General features: G+C 41.3%; 2 protein-coding genes across 5 annotated transcripts; one reads left to right on the forward strand and one right to left on the reverse strand.

Annotated features, from left to right (window-relative positions):
- Positions 1 to 3,553: 3,553 nt before the first annotated feature.
- LOC108437512 (cation channel sperm-associated protein 4) lies at positions 3,554 to 7,410 on the reverse strand. Its single transcript, XM_017714652.1, has 10 exons — positions 7,395 to 7,410; positions 6,708 to 6,779; positions 5,854 to 5,994; positions 5,559 to 5,746; positions 5,219 to 5,348; positions 4,900 to 5,036; positions 4,598 to 4,742; positions 4,246 to 4,454; positions 3,891 to 4,053; positions 3,554 to 3,762 (listed from the first exon to the last, which is right to left on the reverse strand). Exons 3-10 carry the CDS (start codon positions 5,986 to 5,988, stop codon positions 3,643 to 3,645), a joined length of 1,227 nt encoding a protein of 408 aa, XP_017570141.1. The 5' UTR covers positions 5,989 to 5,994; positions 6,708 to 6,779; positions 7,395 to 7,410; the 3' UTR covers positions 3,554 to 3,642.
- An 85-nt stretch (positions 7,411 to 7,495) lies between these two features.
- On the forward strand, positions 7,496 to 16,188 carry zgc:110366 (uncharacterized protein LOC550476 homolog). Of its 4 annotated transcripts, none has more exons than XM_037546602.1 (8): positions 7,496 to 7,727; positions 10,278 to 10,526; positions 11,439 to 11,540; positions 11,954 to 12,045; positions 12,128 to 12,310; positions 13,708 to 13,767; positions 14,105 to 14,250; positions 15,299 to 15,377. In XM_037546602.1, exons 1-7 carry the CDS (start codon positions 7,667 to 7,669, stop codon positions 14,198 to 14,200), a joined length of 843 nt encoding a protein of 280 aa, XP_037402499.1. In that variant the 5' UTR covers positions 7,496 to 7,666; the 3' UTR covers positions 14,201 to 14,250; positions 15,299 to 15,377. The 4 variants fall into 4 exon arrangements, with proteins under 4 accessions (XP_037402499.1, XP_037402503.1, XP_037402496.1 ...); XM_037546599.1 differs by having other exon boundaries at positions 7,502 to 7,553; positions 10,252 to 10,526; positions 14,105 to 14,203; positions 15,299 to 16,179; XM_037546595.1 differs by having other exon boundaries at positions 7,502 to 7,553; positions 10,252 to 10,526.
- The last annotated feature ends 2 nt before the right edge of the window (positions 16,189 to 16,190 follow it).

Genomic DNA, 16,190 nt, shown 5'->3' on the forward strand with positions numbered 1-16,190 from the left:
GTCACATGTCACTGGAAACGGAGGTGTAATGCCCTATAATCATCTAAAGTCTGAAGTCAGCTCCTTTTATTTTTGCCAAGATAAATTTCTCTGGCTCTCTGGAACTCTGCCGTCTTGGCAAGGCCATCTAAGGTGTGGCTAAGTTGGATATAAATTTGCAAAATTCCAGGGTCAGTATCTCTGCTTCCCTGAAGGCCAGGACTCATTGGAAAGGGCATGGCACAATCTGCTGACCTGTGGAGTTTGGCCTTTTCACAGGTATCAAAGTAAAATTTTTAAAGTCGCTTTTCACAAAAACTTTGACTCAACTTTCATAACATAAGTGTCAACTTTGAACAGTGTATATAATCATCAGTCAATCATGGTGGAGGATTAGTGCGAGTTTGGAAATGTATAACAACAAACAATAAAGTACAATTTTGCATCATGCAAAAACTCTTTGCAAAACATTTCATTCTACAGCAAGATAATGACCCCAAGGACACTGCTGAGAGTTTGTACTTATCAAACTACAACCCCAAGTCCAATGAAGTTGGGACGTTGTGTAGAACATAAATAAAAACAGAATACGATGATTTGCAAATCCTTTCAACCTATATTCAATTGTATACACTACAAAGACAAGATATTTAATGTTCAAACGGATTAATTAATATTGTATATTATATATTGTATATATGGGCTCCAGCATCCCCCCGCGACCCTGACGGAGAAGCGGTTTAGAAAATGGATGGATGGATGGAGATATTGTATATCCATATATGCAGAGGCTGAGCTGAGCTTCTTCATCTATATGTACTTTAAGACTGCAAAATTTAGGCCTTTTTCATGTTCTAAGATTGCAAAATCTCTGTTCAAATCTCTGTTAAAGACTCACCTGTTTGCACTATGTTATCATTCTTCCATGCATACTTGAATGTTAACTTGTATTGTCGTTTTTGTTGTTAATTGTTTAATGTGTTCATATTATTTGATTGTAAAGCATCCTTAAGCATCTGAAATGCACTGTAGAAATAAAAGTGATGATGATGATGATGATGATGATGAGGTTGTAAGTGTTAATTATTCTTTTGTGGAGATTGCCACAAGCAAAAAAAAAGAAAAAACACTAGCAGTGCTATGAAAGCGTGGTGATTTGCATGAATAACAGAGTTTAGTAGTATGCAGGGGCGTACCCAAGGGGTCACTCCTCTGGCTACTCAGTTTAAAGGAAGACAATCAGCAATCAGTGAAAGGCAGTGAAATGATCAAAATTTGCCATGAGGCCAGCTGACAATCAGTTATATTCTGATACTGCATTCAATGACGAGCATATGAAACCGGTGAGTGAAGGCCTTAATATTATTCATGTCTGTTTTGCTTAAGAAAGCAGCTAACATTGGCTTTCTACATTAAGGAAACATTTTTATTCTACTCAACTTTGTTTTAAGGTCTTTTTTAATGATTACTACATTTCTAGCAATAAATTAATGATGCGCTAGCAAATAAAGCCATATAATCAGTAAACGAACGACTCAAGTCGGCAGTGAGTGAGGGTCTGATGCTGTGGCATTTGGACGCAAATTCATTGGGCCCTTAAAATGTTCCATCTGGGTAGATTCCCACCAGGAATACACTGGGGTTTTAGCCCATTTTTAAACACACACAGTCACAATCACAAGCACTTTCTGAATACAGTTGGAGACATGTGTAAGGGGGAGCGAGGAGGCGGACACACACGCTGAGATAAGCGAGATTTATTATGGGCAAATCCAGGGTCGTGGTCAAAGCAGTCCTGGGTCAATGAGCCAACACGGATAGAATGAGGATAAGACATGACAAACACCTCAACACATCAAACAAAAGACCGATACAAAGATACAAAGACTGGCAAACGCAAGGGGCAAACACAGGGCTTAAATACATGGAACAATGAGGGACAGGTGAATACAATCAGGGGCGGAGTAACCAAATAGGGGGCAGGACTGAAACCAAAACAAAGGAGCACATGGACAGGACTGGGAGGGGCCAACCATGACAACATGTAGGCTGGCAAAGTTGAAAACAGGTGATGTGTGCTGACCAAGTCCATATATGCAGCTTTACTCTGATTTTTTTGATCATCTTTTTAAAACGTACATGTAGAGACATCGAGTCGTACATTGTCAATCGCCTGCTTTTAGTTTCAGTGCACAGTGTGGCAAAATTTACAATGTTGAGTTCAGTCACTCAGTGCGTGGTACTTGGGGGTGCTGCCTGCTGTTTTAAATGAAACAGCTTCATTCAAAGTTGTTCATAGGCACAGTTGTCTGTAGGGGCTGTTAAACCCAGCTAACAGATGATGAACCAGTAACATAATCTATTCATACGTTTTGGTCAGTTTGCGATTTACCAACTGGTGACATAGTGCCAATGGTTACTTACTGGTAGTTCCAGTCATAGCATGTCAGGCGGACCAAACATTTTCATGCAGTGTGATCATATAAATCATAGACTTTGTGTGTAAATGTTGGTCTACTCCAGGGTTACGCAACATTCGGCTCTTTTATTGCCCTGTTGCAGCCCCACAGCAGAATTAAAAGAACCCTTTGCAGTAAATTAATGGTCTACTCACACAGTTTTAACAATAAATCATCTTAAACGCTGGTGTTAATGTAGGCTGTAACTGCTAATTCACTCTTTTAACCCTGAAGATTGGTGTGCTGGAAGACTGCTGGTCACAATAATAACACAGACAATCGTCTTGCCTAGCTAGTAGCTAATGAAAAGGCAAAGCAAATGATTTTAGATGAACATTGATCATTTGGAGATGGATGGATGAATGGACCAGCCGGTTTCCTGATACATTTAATCTGCCACTAGAAACAGTCAAACACTAAATAGTCACGGAGCTGAAGTCAACTTCTTCTTCACCAGCTTTGTGTTCCTATTCCACCTTAAGTGTTGCCTACTGCACAGGGAAATTTGAACAAGAAGCTTGTGAATGAGTGACTTCAGCCATGTAAGTTTAGCGCCAGAGATGTGAGAAAAGAATTCTATCGTCTAGAATTCCAAGCACCACAGAAGAGCTAGTCCCCACAGTCATGTGGAAAGAGTCGCTTCCATGTTTTGAAGTAAAACCTGTTTTTTGGAATATATCGATGAAGGGACATAAAAAACAAATGGCAAATAAATATTATAAAATATATACTGAAAGTTCCCCAGGAGTCGTGTCACTGGTGTTACTGCGTGATTGTCATGCAGTGTTAAGGTTGGAGTGAAAACGAGCTTTATGTGCATTCTTACTGGATAGGCCAGGTGACGTCAGGAGGAAACCAAACAGAGACTGAAGTTAGGATGATTAGCTAAGTTTGTGCTTTTTCTGAGAGTGTCTGTTCGCAACTTGAATAAAAGGTGACACCAAGACGATGTTGACTCACCGCGCATCATTACAGTAACAAAAAGTCCTTTTCTTTTTAAATAAAAATACACACTGTTGACGTCACTGGACACCCTTTTATATGTTTTCTGAGGATCTATGAAAAAGCACACAGTGTCTTTTCAGTTATCAGAAATTGTCTCATGATTTCATACGAAGCTTCGAATTGACGTCACTGGTGTGACACTTTATTTTCAGGTGATTCTAAAACAATGAAAGAGTTAAAAAAGCACACTCCAGATTCTTCACGCGACCGACATGCGTCGCGCTTCAACAGCCGCCACGGACATTCTCCTCACACCTTCCCGGATGTAGCCCTTTGAATAGATCTGAGGCGTGGCGGCGCTGGAGTCGATGATGTGGGCCTGAAACAGAGAATTAAGCTCAGAGTAAGTGGTGTAGCTACAACATGCGGCTTATTTCCAGTGGAACAAGTTACACTTCTAGGCTGTTTATGGTGCTTAAAGTTTTCGCGCTCAGCTATAGTTTTCACCTTTTCCAGGGCGATAAACGTTGACAGCACATCACCAGTGCGGCCAGAGGCGATTTTACTGCTCAAGATGTTTTCCTCCACAGAAGCCGCCACCTGGCTTTGGAAGACCACTTCCTCTTCCTGCTTTCTGTTTCTTGGCAGGTTCCTGACGTCTTCCAAAATGCTGGATAAAGATATTTACAGTCAGAACAGCTTTGTTTCTACAATTCAAGTGGACTTACTCATAATAGCTTCTAAGAGATTACGCCATGGCTGTTTGGCCTCAGACTAATAATAATAATAATAATAATAACAACAGAGTAATAATAACTACAAATGAAATGACCCATGTGTCAGCTGTGCCACTGACACTTACCTTTCTAACTCCTCAAGCAGTTTCTTAAATTCTCTCTGGTTCCTCAGGAGAGCATCGTTCACTACGACTAGATTTTCGAAAGTCTCCGTGTTGAGGTTGTCGAGACGGCAGCCGATTCGGGGTCTCTGATGTTGGGTCATCTTAGTTGCTTTGATGACCTCTTCAACATGGGTGATGCCTCCATTGTTGGCGTCCTCTTTTGGGTTCGCCTGTTGATTCATATTTGATTGAATTCAGTGGAAAATGATCTTTTGCACAACACGTACATTATTATCCAGTCTAAATTTTAAGCAGCATTTAAGAAAATGCATTTGTCTACTGTTGTAATTATAGCTTTAAAGTGCGGGCTTACCGTTGAGGAACCTTCATACGTTTCCGTCGCTATCTCTAGGTTAGCTATGATGACTGCAAATATGAAGTTGGTGAACATGAAGGCACCAACGCAGATAAATGCAATAAAGTACACCATAGCACCATAGATAAGCGCTGGATCACCACTGAAAAGAAGAAATAATATTTATGTTAAATAAGACCAAACTATAACTGGGTCTTATGGAGGTAAAATGGAAGTCAATCATATGACCACACAGAAATGTGGCAAAAGACAAAGTGCTGCTTTAGAGCTGAAAATAAACTGAAAAAAGAGCTGCTTACGTTTCAAACTTTGATAGGGCTTCCAGCCATCCATCCTGCGTTGCACAGATGAACAGAGTGAAGAGTGCCGCAGGTAAATCACCGAAGAAAGATGGTACAAAACTTCGGAATAACAGCACTCCAATCACTCCAAACAGCTGGTGGAGGAACAAAGACATAAATAATCAGATACAGGGCAAAGCAATCACCAGTTACACTTACAAGGAATAGGTACGGTCAATATTACTAAACATTGTGATTAAAGGAACTCCTGTAACTCCAAACTGAGAAAACGAGTCACAGTTGAAGCTCAGACTGTGAATGGTTTAAGAGCACATACCATCATCGTGCCCATCAGAAGCAGGAAGACGTTCGTCAGCTCAGTACTGGAGTCTTTGAACACAAAGGTGAACAAAAAGCTTCCTTTGGTGTGTCCAAAAAGCCTGAAGCTGCGAATCAGCTGCAGAATTCTTTAAAAAAAGAAAAAACAAAAACGGTGTCACGCGTCAAACTGGAACAAACACAGTGAACAGGTGTAGAAAGGTTACAACAACGTAGCTTGACCCAAAACGAGAGCTAAATTATGCATCCTGGCCTCAAGCACATACACTTTTACTCTTATTATGAGGAATAATGATGAAATGAGGATTTTGAAGTGCAGTAACAAAAAAGTTCCTTACATTTTGACCCTGTGGTCAAAGTCCGACGAGGTCCTGGGCCCTGCGATCAGAACCACGGCGATGGCCATGTCCAGCAGGTTCCATGCACTGCAGAAAGCCTTGAAGTCCGCACAGAACTTCAAAACCATCTCCAACAGAAACACTGCGAAGACGATGTGATCGCAGGCCAGTAAGACGGATTCGTATTCCTGAAATCAGAGTCAGGGAGAGCATTCGTTTAAAATACATACTCAATACTCAATTCAAACAAACACAATCCCTGGCAGCATTCCCTCTGAAAATCAGCCATGCTTACCTTAACTATTGTTGGGTTGGTCCTGAAACCAATCACGATGCAGTTTCCGAAAGCCACAGCCATGATCAAAACTTTGAAGATGACGTGGTTCAGAATCCTACATGATGACGTGGAGATGATGTGACCACGTTTCATGTTACCCTACATGTGAGACGAGAATAGTGTCCATTATTAGTCAGTTTCACAAGACGTTTTGGTCAAGACTCAGACTCAAGAGCCAGAGTCCAGCACAGCTTGGTGATTTCTGTCCATTAACACACCAAGTAAACGTTTGAATTAGGTGAAAAGCTTAAAGCTTAATGTGAAAACTTGTCAAGCATAAGGCCAGAAACACTCGATTCAAGGACGTGAACGCAAATGCAAATGCTCGGTCCTTCTGAACAAACGCTGTTAAAACACTCGGTACTGCAGGGGGCGATAGAGTGCAGATCAGAGACGGATCTACTGTTATTCCAGCAGCCTCAACGGCTAAACGTGGACAGCAGAGGAGAGTGAGCTGCTTTACCTCTTCTCTCAGACTGGAAATGCGAGTTAATCAGATTTTTATGCCGTCTTTCTTTGGGACTTAAGAGGTCGTCTGCTATGGCAGTTGAGAAGCACGCTGGTGGTACAAGACCGCTTGGTTCTTATAGCGCCCCCTTGCTGTGACGCTCAGAATGTAGCTCGCGTTATGAAATGGGTCCTGACATTTTTGAACACGACTACACGTGAACCCCCGTCCGAGTAGCTTGAAGCGTCTGCGTTCGCGTCCTTGCGTGGAATATGTTTCGGGCCTAACTCTTTGTTTCCTGGCACAATATTCTATACTGGAGGTTTCAGTCCACCTCAGTCTATCTGCACTGCTTTTGACTTACGTTTTGCTCTTCCACTGGTTCCCTGCCTTCCCCTGTCGCTGACAGTGGGTCGACAGTGTTCTTGAATGCACTCTGCCACAAAAATGACATACAAAATGTATAAGGTAAAGAATTCGACAGCGTTCACACAAACAAATTACACAAAAGAATGCGATAAAGGAGTAAAATGTGTCAGAGAAATGTGCAAATAAAGAATAAAGAATACTACAGAAGCCAATCATATTTTAAGAATCTTATCTTATAGCGTCTTTTCTATGTCCGGTTAGGAAATCTAACTGGATCGGCTGAAGTCGACTATCGTGTCTGTTACCTAGCAACCGAACATAAGCGCAAGCAAGTTAGCCAGACAGCTAACGTTATAGCTGCCGCTACTGAGGTAAAAAATGTCAAATAAAACCAAAGCGCGATGAATGAAAGTGGAGAAAATTGTTACGAAGTGCTGTTTATCAGAGAGTCGCCGTCTCCACGTTCAGTTTCAAACGCTTTAGCCGAGCGCGCTAACGCCAGTCCTCCTAATAAACACACACAAGCTCAGCTCCGTCTCCACATTATTCACCACCATCACTAATATTGTATCTGACGGGTTTTCATGAACAATAACACACGAAGGTAATAAGACGGGACGGTGGAGGTCGTGTCTGCAGCGTCTGGGCTTTTAAAACGCAGTTAGAAAACAAGTCAAATCACCGGTACCACAGCCCCGGTAAATCTAGTCCCCTTTAAAGTGAGTGGGTCACTTTAATTTGGAACTACGGCTCGAATTGAGACACAGCCAAACTTCGGTTTGGAGCAGAGCAGAATGGGTGGAGGTGCCGTAGTGGAATTGAACACAGCTCGTTCTTTACAGTTGAGTTGACTGTACTCTGTACTCTGACATACTTTACGAAAGATTAAAAAGCTGTGAAAGAAGGCCTCATAAATCACGGCGCTTTGATATCGTCTTTATAGCGGCTGCTTTCATGCAGCGCTGTCCTTCCGTACGGCTCTCCAACGGCCTCAGTATTCCAGCACTGGGACTGGGTGAGTAACAGCGGAGCCCGTTTTCACTTACAGTGTACACTTTTCTTTCGAAATATTAAGTTATGCGTGGAAAAACATTGATATATTTAGCCACACACGGACCTGAATGCGAGGTATGTGTTAGTTCCACCGCTAAACAGCAGTCTTAACTTCTTAAGTTCCCTAAATTGTCGTTGTTTTGACGAATCTTAAGTTCCACCTTAAATGGTGCAGCAGCTGCACTCAGGCGCCCGTGTGGCCACCATAGCGTTGCTGTATCGTTTAAGGTGGAGCGGAAAATTCCAACAGTAAGAAGGCGCTTTCTTCAGCTTCGTTTTGTTTTAGGTTACCTGGAAGTGTGATAGGTTCCTGTATTAATCCAGAGAAAGGGGGAACCTTCATGTAGCATTTACCACAGTACATGTCACACAGTAATAAACATAATTCAATTCCATCGTTTTACACAGCAAACCTACCAGGACTCGTCTGTTTTAGTTACATTTCTAAAGTATTGGTCTTGTATTGGTTTAACACAGTCTTTGAAACCTCCGGCACCTCAGGATTTTTACATAATCTGCTGGTTCAACCATGAAGGGCTGAAGCTGACCAGTTGGTGGTGTCGCTCATCGCTGCCACTGGAGCCTGAATGATTCCGTTGCCTGGGAGACGCCACTGTCAATCATTTTGCATTCTGACACGCCCACATAGCTGTGCACAGGGAATAGCTCAGAATATTTGGACCCTTTATACACACACACCCACACACACACACACACCAATCAGGCCTAACATTATGACCACCTCCTTGTTTCTACGCTCATTGTCCATCTCAGTCCGTCTGTATTCGTGCCCCCTTTTAACCTGTTCTTCAGTGGTCAGGACCCCCCATTCATCCTCACAGAGCAGGTACTATGTGGTGGATCATTCTATAGGCTTTTTATGCAGCATGTGTTCTATTGAAACACATTTTTAAACATTTGAAACTATGTTGTGGTTGTGGTGCTTTTACTATTTAATTATGCTGAAATTCTGAAAACTTGGAATTCTGATAAAAGGATAATGGAAGATGCACGTCTAATTCTAATATCACCCTCAGTGAGAAGCTGTCATGTATAGAAGTGATTGGTGATGTCCTGAAAAGTTCTGGAAAATGATTTCCTAAAGAGAATGGGAACTGGGAATGTTTACACTGACTCGGTTCATCTAAGACAGGTTTAAAATAAAGGACCCAGATGGCAGTGTGGTCAAGTGTGGCTTGTGGATAAGCATTGTTCTCTACCTCCTTCACGGTCCTCTATTTTGTATTTCACACATCAGAGGACGACAGTATTTAGGTCCATTTCCATTTTTCAGAAATGTATGCTTTGCTATTTTCCTCAGATCTATATCAATTCTGCACATTTAGTGCCTTAATCCTCCTTTTTGGGTTTATTTCTTTCTGTTCTTTTGGTTCAGCTTCTGTTTTACTGTTGTTTACCTTACCATGTCTTACATGTCTTAGCTTTCTTTACTAAACTGATTGCAAAAAGCGAAGAATAGTGCCTTACAAACTTCATTTTCTATGCTTATAGATGCTCCATGTATTGAGCTGCATTTCTTGCAGTACATCACATTGTACTTTCTTGGTTTCAGTGTTATTTGAGTAATCGACCGGAGGTTATTGAGAGTTAATGGGGTGTAATCATTCACAACTACTGTGGTGTTCCTCAAGGGTCAGTACTTGGCTGCTTTTTATTTTATTTAGCAGTTATATGCTGCCACTCTGCAATCACATTATTCATCGCCATGGCTTCGGCTATCATTTATATGCTGACTACACTTACATTTACATTTGCTCAATCCAGACATTCCATCTGTTTTGAATTTACTAAACTTGCTTCAGGATATTAAATCCTGGTTGCGTAATAGCTTCTTTAAACTTCACTTTGATAAACCGGAAGTCAGTGAAGTTCATTGCTGTCCCTGTTCAAAATCTCTCCCCGTCTGTTGACAGTGTTTGGGTTATACTGTCTTTACAGGTTAACCTCTTTAAGTCCTTGAGACCACCGGTGGTTCCAAAACGCACTTCGTCATATTCTTCATAACTTTCATGTTTCGTAAGCCACATTCAGAAGGTGGGCTTAGTATGATGCTGTATGATGATGTCTTCATTCCTGTCAATAAAGTTCATTTTAAACCCTTATAATAAAAGAAGCTGACCTCACAATTTTTTTTTCTACTGAAAGTCGTCCCATTTTTCCACAAATCTGAGCTATAAACTATAAACAGATGGCGTCTCTTCAGTGATCTGCTCTGTAAGATAATTTTGATAAAATAATAGAGATTTTTGTTATTCAGTAGTAATTTGTAAGCATGTAGCAATATGTGGATGATCATAAAACACATTTTCTGTTCATTTGAGAGGAGCTTTGCATTTATACAGATATACAGAATCACTTGATGTGAAGCAAGAGTGGAGCTTGATTTTCTGTAGTTCCAATTTTTTGGAAAAATATACATTTCTGTATCAGTTTGCTCACATAAATGACCTACTTTTCATTCCTAGCTGTCTCTTCGACTTCTTCTATCCAGGGACATCCCATGATGGTGGATACTCCCATGAAGCAGTGGTCTACGCTCTTGAAGAGTGTGGCATCAGGCACATAGACACAGCCAAAAGGTACGGGTGTGAAGAGGCCTTGGCCAGGTCCTTGTCAGAGAGCACAGTACCACGTGAGGACATTTGGATCACTACTAAGCTCTGGCCGGGGGACTATGGGTACCAGAGCGCCAAGGAGGCCTGCAGGGCCTCTGCTGCCAGGCTTGGAGTGGAGTATTTAGGTAAATATATGTTGTTGTAGGGTATATGGTCATTGCCAGCTCATCAAGTTGGAAAATGGTCACAAATTGTAACTAGAACTTGTGTTCAGCAACCAGTTAATTAAAAAAAAAATGTATGTTTGTTACATTTTGTTTGCCAATATATTGGTAGATCAATAACATCAGCTGAAGCACTGATAATTGGTTATCTAATTTTGTAGTGAACCTCAAGAAAATGCTCACCTTTAAGGATTTAATAATAAAGCGAAATAGTTTTTTTATAGAAAAGTATTGGGTTGATGTCAAGGTATTGGTCAATATTCAAGGTTGAAACGAAATTATGAAATTTGGGGCCCCCAGGACCTGATGACCGCTATAAGAGCCTGCAGGAAGGCAGGGCTTAGATCTGTACTAGCAATGACAGCGGAGAGAGAGCCACAAGTGAGTGTGGGATGGTGTGCAAATCACCCGACTGCTGTCAAGGGACGGTAGTGATGGGGAGAGGAGGACGCCAGCTTCGAGAGAAGGGGCGGCGATGGTGCCTCTTGTCAAGTCATCCCCTCACTTGCGGCTGACGTCCTCCTCCTGCCGTCACTCTTGTCCCTTGGCAGTGGGATTTTCCACACCAGAGTTGCTGGGAGTTCTGAGAAGCTCCTCACTCCCCTAGAAATCTGGAAATCTTGGAATCTTGGAGCATACTGGCTGCTCATACATAACATGGTTCCATGGAATTTATCCATAGACCACATATTTACAGCTGCGTCAGTTGCCTTTGGTAAACTCAGAGCTTTAAGGTTACGAGGACTGTCTGAATGCACCATTATATTCGAATAAGTGACTTGCCGTTTGGAATTGGCCAAGAAAGTATTTGCATTGGCCTCCTTAATTCATACATTGCAGGACATTATAATCTGATGCCAGTCTTCCTCACAGACTTGTATCTAATGCACTGGCCTGACAGCATGATCCCTGGTCGCTCCAAAAGAGAAGTTCGAGCAGAGACGTGGAGAGCGCTGGAGGACCTGTATGATGAAGGTGAAGATGTTATTATACTTGGCAGTAATTCCATTTAAACCTTTTTTCTCTCCAACCATCCAGTCACCAATCATTCTTCTGCAGAGCTACCAACCTGCAGAGTTCAGCTCCAACCCTGATCTATTACTGGTCTTCATAACTGATCAAGGTCTTCAGAAGAGACGGATTAGGTGGAGTAGGTGTAACAGATTAGAGTTGTAAAGAAGGTGGAGCAGGAGGGTTGGTGAGCAGTGGTCTAGAACATGGTTCTCAGTCTAGGTATCTAGGGCCGGCCAAATCAAACGTCCTCACAGCCCACATTTTGGGCAGCCCTGGTGTAAGCTAAGTAAATGGTTGTCTAAAAGATGAACCCAAAAAAGTAAACAGAAAAGTGATGTGGAGCTTTCCTTTGAGCACATTTTCAAATTTTGTAGGATTGTGTCATGCCATCGGTGTGAGTAACTTCCTCATCCCACATCTCAAGGAGCTGAAAGAAGACTGTGGAGTGGTGCCTCATGTTAACCAGGTGTGAATCTTTAGCAGGTTATACTTAAAGTAAATGACACTGTCCAACAAGCTGGTCTGATCATGTTCTGCTCCTTTTTCAGGTTGAGTTCCACCCCTTCCAGCAGCCATGGGAGCTGGTAGAGTTCTGCCGCAAGGAGGGCATAGCATCTGAGGGCTACAGCCCTCTAGCCAAGGGCCAGGCCCTCAGCCATCCCCTCATCCTGGAGCTGGCGAAGAAGCACAGCCGCAGTGCCTCCCAGATCTGCATCCGCTGGAGCATTCAGGTGAAGTACAATGGAGGACTAACTTATTTTACAACCAGGGTCCCAAAATGGGTGTTCTATGGAAACCTTCTAGCTAGACTTGTAAGTGGTCACCCCCAGTGTTTATTAGATGTTTATTACTGATGTTTTGTCTGTGAATGAGTTGTTCTGTTGGATTAATGTTCAGAGTCTGAAGAGTCAATATTTGGTACATGATGGTCCAGTGGCGAACTGTGAGGATTAGAACTAGGCCTTTGTTTGTCCATGTCAAAACGTGGTCAAAAACATCTCTACAATAATGATAATTTGCTAGCACCCCTATGGGATTCCGGTAGTTTGTTAGCGCTAAGTTAACAGCAACTCACAATAACGTTTTTTACATTTGAAGCTTATATCAGACGTATATATTTTACCTTGTGGCAGTTTCATACTGACGGCAAAGAGTCCTGGTGTAGAACTTGCTGGTAAATCAAAACATGATTGTTTAGTTCCTCTGTTGGTTCCTAATTCCGTTAGTAGTTCATTTAAATGGAAAGGTCTTTTGTTCAGCTCCTTATGTCCTAACCCACAGGTCTGCAACCCAAATGTTAAAAAGAGCCCTTTTGGCCTTTCAGCAAAAATCAAACCACCCTGGGAGCCACAAAATGTTATGTTCATTTTACCGTCTTGACTGTAAATGTCACAGTATGTGCTAAAGTATAGGCTACAATCACATATACAACAGCACAGACTTACTTTGCTCTTCTTTAAGCTTCAGGTCAGCTATAGCTGCTTTTCTCTCATCTCCAGCTGGAAACCTTTCCTCAAAAGTGAACTAATTTATTATAAAATGTCTCTCAATGTTCATTTTTTATTCATTTATTTAATTAATTATTTTACGGGGCTAAGTCAGCTTCTTGTCCTGATTTTCCTGTTCCACCTTAAATGGCACCCGAGGCCAGAATGTAACTGCTGCACCATTTCAGGTCAAACAAGACCATTGGAACAAGAATCTGGTGAACGTTAGATAAACGATAGAACGTTGCTGCTTCGTTAGGTACTCGCTAGGCAAGATTGTTGTCTGTGTTGCTATGATGACCCGCAGTCTGCGTTCAGGGTTGAAGGGTGAATTAGCAGATATAGGCTACATTAAACGCCAGCGTTTAAGACCATTTACTGTTAAAACTGCGTTAAAACGATCAGCAGAGCTTTATTTTACTGCAAAGGAGGATTATTTTATTTTTACCTAATGTAGTAAATGTAATTCTGCTGTGGAGCCACAACAGGGCAGTGGAAGAACCACGTGTTGCTGACCCCTGTCCTACAGTGGCTGTGTCTACAGATGATATCACAGAGAAAAGAATGTAACCCTTTTGTTTTCAACCAGAACTAAACAGTGTCTTAATAAGAGTAATAAGATCGATTTCATGCCTTTGCAGAATGGGGTCATCACAATCCCAAAGTCCACCAAGGCACAGAGGATTTCAGAAAACTGCCAAGTAAGTTTTGAACTTGTACTCCAGATGTTTCCCCACACAGTTCTATTCTAGCTTTGGTTTTCAAGTGCTATAAAATCAGCACTGGCTGGTCCTTCTCCCAAACTGGAGCTGAAGGCCTCTGATCTACTCATACATAAACCAAACTTATGACTTTAGCGACTGTAAAAACATCTGGCTCTATGTCATCACAAGAGGGTAGTTGACATCTTTGTCTCGGCGGCAGATCTAAGACAATGAGTTGGTTGCCTCAGACGTGCGAACCCTCAATAAGCCATTTAAAGCTCAACGACGCAGCATTTCCAAGATCTGTTTTCTGAGACTGCCTCTGCATGTGCAGGTGTTTGGATTCCAACTGGAAGACAAAGACATGGCAGCTCTAAGAGCATTGCATGATGGGAGGCATGTGAGCTGGGACCCAACCCATGTGGAGTGACTGGTGTGTGCACTGTGAACTGGCCCCCATCACAACATACGTCACCCAAAGTAATGAATGTTGCATGCATATGTTGCCTATAAATAGACCAGAATATGATCCCATTATTCTCATATCAGATACATTAACAGATCAGCCATCTTAACAGCACATATCATTGCTTTCAGAACAAAACCTGGAAAAGATGGAAACTTTACAGGAAAAGAAAGAAAACTTTCTAAGTTATTGTAACATTTCATTCTGCGTCACTTTGGGCAATTTCTGTCCATTTGTCCTGAAATTTTGACAAAGCATATTTGGCAGTTTGTATTTCTTAATTATGTGAAGGAAAAAAGAAAAAAGTATAAATGAACAGAAGGTACATTTTGTTCCTACAGCGATGATATGCAGAGCCACATTAATGGCATCAATTTTTTGCCTGCCAGAATTAATTCTACCAAACTACTCCTGAAACAATTTTACTGTTTCAAAATTTCTGCATAATTCAAGTCAGTGGTTTGGTGAGAAATGGGTCACGATAGAGAAAATTGACAGACTCAGATTTCTTTATAGTGGTGGTGTTGGGAACCAGGGGTCACCATAACTATAACATAAATATAACCATTTTATTTACTGTCCAAAACCACAAGTGAACCTACATGCGTCTTCTGAGTTTTTTATGTTGATGATGGTAAAATCGTGGAAAATCTGGGAAAAAAATCTTTGGTGACTATTTTAGCTTTTAAAAAAAAATTATAGTCCAATAGTCTCCAAAACCTGAATCTCAAAACCATCATATAAAACAATGTCTCAGCTATTAGGCAGCATCAGACGTCTGGTTCCCTTCACAATCACTGTGAAGCATTTTGGCTCAGTAATTTTCTCCTTAATTTCAGATCAAACCACTCTGAATGACTCATGTCTTTAAATTATCGATAAATTCTAAATAAAATCAAACAACAGTGGAATAGCTTTTAACGTGGTAACACCATCAATGAAACCTGTATAAATCAAGATCAGTTTCTGATTGGTCATTTATTAATTTATATCTCCTTAGTGCGGTCAGAAGGCCATGCTGCTGAGCTCTACGTCATTGATCCATGTTTCTTTTGTCTACAGGTTTTTGGGTTCACACTATCAGAAGAGGACATGGAGAGTATTGGGCGACTACACGCTAATAAAAAGTTAATCAATCTCAGTTACCCTCAGTTATCAATCTAAGAATATCAGAGATGGTTCCCAGAGATTTGTGATATCACAAATGGTTCTCAGGGCTGTACTGTGTTGTTCCACACCAGTGAAGACTGATTGACTCAGAACCAAAAAATAATGAAGAAAACTACACACAAAAGTGGCTCAGCAATGGCAAACAGGCTGCTAGTGTTAAGTGCTAGAAAACGTTCGATTCTGGCTGTCCAACAGCGTCCTGTCCTGTCCACCTTGAGAACATCTGATCTTTGATCTGATCTCCTCCCATCATAGAGAGCTGAAAGGGTTAACATTGTAGGACAGATTACATCGCCTCATCCAATCAGCAGGTTTCTGAGGAAGAACACTGTCCAAGGAGACCCTTCCTAACAAGAGCCAAAGCTCAGCTAGCTTGGAGACCCTCTGTGAAATGGTGTTTCATTGATTATGATGTTCCCTTTCACACTGAACTCCACTAGTGTCCCACGCTATCTGTTACTTGTCTATTACAATTCAAAATAACCCTTCAAATACAGTGTTTTGTTCCAAAGCCCATTGAAGACCAAGCCCTACAACGTGTTTACCGTTATACATCAGCTGTTACTCATTTCAAAAACACGTTAAAAATGGTAAAACAGCATTTTGGAATTAAAATCATCAAATCTTCCAATACTGTTCAGTTTCTATCAAGGAGCTGGCTTCTTATAACACTACAACTCCGTTTTGTAGTATACAATTATGTGAAATTGTTATTTGTGTATTTTAATACAGGTACAATTTCAATTCTGTGAATAAATTACAAAATAAATCCACACTAATACGA

This window comes from Pygocentrus nattereri, chromosome 2 (assembly GCF_015220715.1).
Source record: "Pygocentrus nattereri isolate fPygNat1 chromosome 2, fPygNat1.pri, whole genome shotgun sequence".
In the NCBI taxonomy this organism is placed as follows: domain Eukaryota; kingdom Metazoa; phylum Chordata; class Actinopteri; order Characiformes; family Serrasalmidae; genus Pygocentrus; species Pygocentrus nattereri.

Bases quoted from the DNA above. Each gene is read 5' to 3' on its own strand.
- LOC108437512 (XM_017714652.1), bottom strand. From the start codon at position 5,988: ATGAAACGTGGTCACATCATCTCCACGTCATCATGTAGGATTCTGAAC. The intron at 5,349-5,558 runs GTAAGGAACTTT...CTTTTTTTAAAG, and splicing joins TTTGACCACAGGGTCAAAAT to AATTCTGCAGCTGATTCGCA. The intron at 4,054-4,245 runs GTAAGTGTCAGT...ATCTTTATCCAG, and splicing joins CTGCTTGAGGAGTTAGAAAG to CATTTTGGAAGACGTCAGGA.
- zgc:110366 (XM_037546599.1), top strand. From the start codon at position 7,507: ATGGGTGGAGGTGCCGTAGTGGAATTGAACACAGCTCGTTCTTTACA. The intron at 7,554-10,251 runs GTTGAGTTGACT...TTTCATTCCTAG, and splicing joins AACACAGCTCGTTCTTTACA to CTGTCTCTTCGACTTCTTCT. The intron at 10,527-11,438 runs GTAAATATATGT...TCTTCCTCACAG, and splicing joins GCTTGGAGTGGAGTATTTAG to ACTTGTATCTAATGCACTGG.